At 34.5% G+C, this 6,753-nt stretch overlaps 1 protein-coding gene across 2 annotated transcripts in view; it reads right to left on the bottom strand.

Annotated features, from left to right (window-relative positions):
* The window catches only part of ABHD17B (abhydrolase domain containing 17B), an 8,033-nt gene extending 3,344 nt beyond the window's left edge, over window positions 1–4,689 (bottom strand). For both annotated transcript variants that reach the window (XM_005868320.2, XM_014541285.1), the window contains exons 1-2: window positions 4,196–4,689; window positions 727–906 (exon numbers count right to left, since the gene is read on the bottom strand). In XM_005868320.2, the coding sequence (XP_005868382.1) occupies window positions 727–906; window positions 4,196–4,662 (647 nt within the window). In that variant the 5' untranslated portion in view covers window positions 4,663–4,689. The remainder of the gene's footprint in view (window positions 1–726; window positions 907–4,195) is intronic.
* Between the last annotated feature and the right edge of the window lie 2,064 nt (window positions 4,690–6,753).

Raw genomic sequence — 6,753 nt, 5'->3', positions numbered from 1 at the left:
GAACCAAGTGATGACTTGGCCTTTGGTCCACCTATCATTCACAAAAAAATATCCTCTTTAATGTTGCCAATTAGGCAAAGAAAAGAAAACTTAAATTTGCAAGATTCTCACTTCTTGAATTGGTGGGAACTACCATCTTGTCTTAAGAAGCAGTAGAAGTATCCCTTCTTTCAAATTTGTCTAACACCTTATGTTTGTAGACTTTATGGCGGCAATACTTACCCTAGTTCATTTAAGACTCAACTTTTTTTTGCAATTCACTACTTTTGTCAATCAGATACCAATACATATCACTCATTTTTATATTCACACGTGTCTCATTTTCCCTCTACTTTTTCCTTTCTTTCAGTATTGTGTCTCAATGAATGGTATCACCACCCAGGGAATTATGTTCAAGTTCTTTTACTTAGTTAGCATCCTATATCCAGCCTGACATTTAGTTCTATCAATCTTGTTTTTCAAAATCATTTTGTCTCTAATACTAATGCCACTGTTTGGTTAAAAGGCCCTCAGTACTTTGCACCTGAATCACTACTGCTCAAACATTTCAGTTTCCTGACTGGTGTCTATTACCACCTGCTTAAGTTAATTTTTCACAATTTCTGTAAGATATGAAAAATATTAGCTCATGGATGAGTGATTTGTATCATGAATACCTTAAGTGATGGGATAAAATTCCCCTCAAAAGTTTCTTTGAATTCAAGTATTTTGAATATTGGTACTTACTTTGGGAATGCATCAAAACAGTAGGTTTTCTTGGTATCAGGAAAAGCAACTCGCATTCCTGAGGTCAAAGGAGAATGAAGAATAACAGCAGCACTCTCGTATCGAGCAGCAAGATCCACAGATGGTACTGTCCCTATACTTTGGCCATATATAATCACATTTTCAGGGCGAATGCCATATCTACAAAGTTCAGAAATTGGAAAAAAAAAAGAGTTGGACTAGCATGGAAATGTTCAATCATCCCTAACAACTTAACTTTATAACCGAATGACTTAGACAACGTCAACAAATTTATATTTAAACTTTAAGTTTCTTAGTCATCACTATTATATTTAATGCTATAGTAAAATCTATTGTCTTAGCTTATTTCATTTTTCAATTTAATCTTTTGGAAAAATTGCTGAGGTCTTTTAAAGTTTCAATCTTAAAAATTTTGTATTAAACCATTTATATAATTCAATACAGCATATTATTGACTAAATTTGGAACATATTATCACTAATATTTTAATGATTGATATTTAATATAGTATTTATCTTCCATTAAATGTAAGAAACATTACTTCTCTAGACATCAAAAGTAGATCGTTTCCTTTTCTGAAGTTGGTCATATTGGTGAAAATGTAACATATAGTTACAGTATAGAATGAATGTACACATTATTTTAGCCAATAGCAAATTACTATATTTCTTGAAATCTGCCTTTACTTACCATAGAAATGGATTAGTGATTGAAAAGATAGACAGATGAATGAAAATTCCAATGACATACAATTCAGTTAACTATGAATAGACTTCATGCTAAAATCTCAAGAGTATTGCTTTCTTCCCTTTAAAAAGGGTTCGGATTTAAATACGTAAACTCACTGAACTCAGTAATATTGGGTACATACTATGTTCCAGGCACCATTACCTGTCTACAGTATAATTGTCCCAACTATAAACTACTGCAAGTGCAAGTGAGATGCTACAGGAGCTAATGAATGTGGGGTTAAGGGTTAAGTGACATCAAATATGCCTTTCCACTTCAGTAATCACTTCTGGCTGCTAAGGGCCATTTGATCAACAGCTTTTAATCTTTTGAAAAGGTAATAGAGCTTTCCAAATTATCTGAGCATTCACCAGGAAAGAACAAGACAAGCCCTGTGTGCTCCCTATGGCCCTTTCCAGGGGCACACGCCTATTTGAACTATCCAGCTAATGACATCCCCTCCTATAGTTTCTTTCAATCAGTCCTACATTCAAGCATTTGGATATTTCCAGAGTTTGGGTTCCATCTACTCCAGATGGAACCCAAATGTAATGACTCTAAATGTAAGTAAACTCAGGAAAGTTTTCTTTACAACAGACCTGGCTGTGCATACTTCATAGGAATGAAAATTGGGAAAATGAACATTTGCAGCATCAGCATAACTCTTAAGGCTGCACAGTTGCTGTTAGCTGAGTAGCAGCATTGTTGGTGGCAACTATAGGTTTTAGGCTAAAGTTAGTGATGGGCAAGGGTCCAGAGCAGCAGAGGCAGCTGCCAATGTCACATCAGAGGACTCCAAGCAATAACAGAATTTCAGAATAAAAGTTAGAAAAGACTTTAGAGACCATCTATTCTGGTTCAGCTGCTTACTGAGCAGATATTCAAAGTCAGAGTAAGTTAGTGACAGACCTATAATTTGAACCCAGGAATCCTGACTCCCAGTCCAGTGTTTTTTCTATTACAACACAAAGATAATGATTTCAAAATTTGTAGGTGAAGGCTGCATAGTGAATATTAGTCCATTATTTTCTCTCGCTAGATCAGAAGTTCAGAAATTTAGGGTTATTATCAATTATCCTAAAAAGAAGACCAGACCATTCAAGTAATAATCACTTAAACTCATTATTTACTTTTCCCTTCCTGATTACTTAAGAAGCACTAACAATAAAGGCTTTCTGCTTTAACTTAGCATCTTTAAGAAACATACTAGTCCACTGGAATTACCCTTTAAAATAGTGAATTATGGTATATAAATTATATCTCAATAAATCTGTTATTAAAGAATATATTACTGCCCTGGCTGGTGTGACTCAGTTGGTTGGGCATCATCCTGTGCAGTAGAGATTATTGGTACAACTCCCAGTCAGGGCACTCAATCCCTAGTGGGGGACATACAGAGGCAGCTGATCGATGTTGCCTTCTCACATCAATGTTTCTCTCTTCTCCCTTATACTCTCTCTAAAAACCAATTTTGTCATTTAAGGTGGTTTTTAACATTCTGTTCTTCTACCCAACCCTGAACTCCTTCCCTACTACTTATATTACTTACCATCTATTTTTTTTCTTATTCATCAAATACGTTTTCATATCATTTCTATTGATTTAAGAATCCTCTTTATATAGAACTTTGATATGAGAGTTGAGTTTTATTACATATCTTGGAGGGGTAAATGGTTCTAAAGTCATTTTCCAAAAAAGGCTATGCCTACTAACAAAATTGAAGTGGTTCTTAACTAACTGAAATAATTCATATTTAAACATTAAATTAGACACACTGTTTTCTTTTTCTTTATATTTTCATAGCTCTCTAGTTCTTTTTTTTTAATTTAATTTTGATTGTTGATACTATTACAGATGTCCCCATTACCCTCCTCCTCCCCACTGCCCTTGCCTACCTCTACCCAGTCCCCACCAACTCCTTCCCTCTGGCCATCACCATACTGTTGGTCTGTGTCCATGGGTTATGTATATATGTTCTTTTTCTTTCCTTTATGTCCTTAGCTTCTATCTAAAATACTGTGGAAGTCAGGCAGCTTATCAATGTCTAATAGGAAGAATAACTTATCCTAAGATATCTACTTACTGCATGCTAAATGATGAGATAATACACTGAAGTTTACAAAATTGCATTATTTTTTTAGAAGATTTGTAAGTATCCTGGTGACTAGGTAAGACTAACACAATTTCTAGCTTCCAAAAAAATGTAGTTATAAACAAAGAATAACTGACATAGTAACAGAAATTATGTAAATGATTTATCATAGCATTAACTTTTCTTCACTTGAGAGCCTCTCTAAATTTTGAGTCCAGAATGAAAGTAAAATCTGTTTTATAGAATGAAAACTTTAAAAATAGTTCCATTAAGATATCTTTAAGCCACATCTTCTAGGAGATAATTATATAGAATAATGCAAACCCTGGCTTAGGATTTTGACAAAAACAATGCTTCCTCTTACACTGTTAATGACAAGTAAAGTCAATGAGTAATTAGCTAAATCACATTTTCTCTCAATCTCATGAAATGCTGCAATTTTGAAAAAACATTTTTTATATCACACTTTAATAAATTCAATTAATCTAATTTTAACTCTTCATAGGTATATAATGGTAAATATAGTCTCTATTTAGCACTTTAAAATGTGTTATAAAAAGTTTTTATTCTATTCTAATACAAGACAATTTTCCCAAGTGTGGAAAATAATTCCCAATCACCATTTACCTTGTCCTAAGAGCAAGCCAAGCAGCTTCTATGTCTGCATAGAGGTTCTTCTCCGATGGTTTCCCAGAACTTGCACCATATCCAGAATAATCATATGAGAATATATTACAGTTAATCCGTGATCCCAATCCTATGTAAAAGCTGCTCATCTGACCAAGATCAACAGCATTTCCATGTGAGAAGAGTAAGGTGTATTTGGCATTGGGTGAGCAACGCACAAACATGCAGGCAATTCTGTTGCCTTTACTGGTTCTAGTCATGAAACATTCCATAGCATCTTTTTCTCTAGAAGAATACTGCCAGTCAGCTCGTTCTGATAGGTGTAAAGTCCAGCGGCTTCCACTTTCATCACACATTAGTGTGTAAGTTGGATCAGGTGGCAAAAATGCTAATTTTGAAGCAATTTTCCCTGGACAAGGTGGACAGCAGAAGAGGCAACATAGCTCACTAAATGAAAGATTATTCATCTTCTGAAAAAGAAAAGAAGATAGCAAATGTTTTAATCACTGAATTGTGCATTCTGCATTCTCATACAATAGAAAGTTAAAACAAAGACACCAGTAGTCAGTGTCTACTACTATTATTTCAAGTTATCTTCAACCAAAACAGATTTTGGGAATCTTTCTAGAAATACTGTAATTCCTGGATGAGGCAAATGTTCCTGATCAGGAGAGAGACTATATGTTTCAAATGGTAATGATTATATTTTAAAATAACCAAAATATGAAAAATACAAGAGCAGAAGTAATGTTTATTTCCTTACAAATATCAACACAGTAAGTATAAAATAAGTATCTTTAGTATAGTTTGTAAGTTCTGCGAAAATCAGTGAAAATTCTCACAATCTCATGGAGAAGCTAGGGAATTAACATAATATAGTAAATATGTAATAGAGTTATTACTATTTGTTACTATTGTGCTAGGTGTTCTATGCATATTTCCATGTTTAATCCTCGAAACAACCTTATATGTTGGTCTCTCACAACTTGAGGCAGTGGTGGAGTCAGGATTTGACAACTGGCTCAATCACTATGCTATATCACTGGGCTACACTGTCAAGAGCTCTCAACACTATTATACCAGAATCTTATCATTTTAGCCACAGTGCCAGAGGCCCAAATAACTTATAAAAAATTAAATGTATGCATGCATGTAATCAATGCCCATATTAAAAAGGCTGTAATATAAAGTCCATTACGGAAAAAGGTAAAATCTTATAAAAGTAAAATTTCTAAAATGGTTAGGTGGAAAAGAACAAAAATATTTGTAGCCAGAGATGGGGGTGGAATCCCAACTCTACCACTTACTAGCTGTGTGTCTTTGGGTAAATTATTTATCTTTTTTACTCTCCTTGTTTTTATAAGTGAGGCCAATACCTATACTGAACAGAGTGGTTGTGAAGAACAAGTACAATAATATAGTTTAGGCACACAAAAGAGTAATGGCCAGATAGTTGGCTCACTTAGGAATGTTCCACTTTCTTCTATGTCTTTTTTATTAATATTTAAAAAATATCCACCTCATATTAACTCAGGAACAAAAATAAATACTTGTTTGCCCTACCAGCATTTCCTTCTATGTTTTCTTTTCTCAAACTCCTATGTTCTTTTAGCAATAAAAGACCTTTGCTTAGTTCCTGGTACCTAATTTTTACCAAAAAAATCTAAATACAAGGATAGGAAAAAATGTACATTATACCAAAAATAAGAAATTACCTCAGGAGTGACTAAAGAGGTGAAAATATTTGGAAAGAAAAGAATGCCCTTTTCACTTACTATTGAATTAAAATCTAGTTTGTATTGCTCAATACAAGTGTGTTTATTTCTTACTTTGAACTAATTAGGTAGAAAGAAGCAGAAACAGCACAGATAGAAACAAGAGTTGGAGCAATATAAAAGGCTTTAAAAGAAAGTCTGTCTCTTGGATACTGGGAAACAATTTTACTTGTTATTTTACCTTTATTCCTCTTCAGCCTTCAAAGCAAATATAGCCTGAATATGTTAATGTCTTAGTCTGATTGGAACAAGAGCTAGAACAAAAATGACAACTGGGTATTGTCTCTAGTGGCAAACTCCCTGAAGTGTTATGTGCTAAAAAGGATTCTGAGGGCATACCCAGGGCTTGGCAGGCAAAGAATGTGTGATAAATTAGCAATGTTTACGACAGGATTTGGCTACAAATTTATTATTCTGGTCCGGAGGATAAAGGACCTGGTGAAGAAAATGGAAGGAAAGGGAGGGGAGTTCAAAGGGTCAGTTCCAGAGAAAGGGATGACCTGGAAAAAAGTTGAGGTGGAAGGTACAATATAGCAATACTGTGTTATTTCTTGCCCCCACTATCTTATACGCCATCAACTGCTGACCCACAATAGCTTATTAAAAGCCTGATTAATAAGTAAAATGTACACAGCTAGACTATGTTCCTGTAATTTACCTCTTGAACATGAATACTTTTATATACTCTAAGGCCCTGACCGGTTTGGCTCAGTGGATAGAGTGTCAGCCTGCGGACTCAAGGGTCCTAGGTTCGATTCCGGTCAAGGGCATGTACCTTGGTTG

This window comes from Myotis brandtii, unplaced genomic scaffold, assembly GCF_000412655.1.
Source record: "Myotis brandtii unplaced genomic scaffold, ASM41265v1 scaffold266, whole genome shotgun sequence".
Lineage (NCBI taxonomy): Eukaryota > Metazoa > Chordata > Mammalia > Chiroptera > Vespertilionidae > Myotis > Myotis brandtii.
Note: the sequence above shows the minus strand (reverse complement) of the source record. Positions and strands in the feature narration are given on the sequence as shown.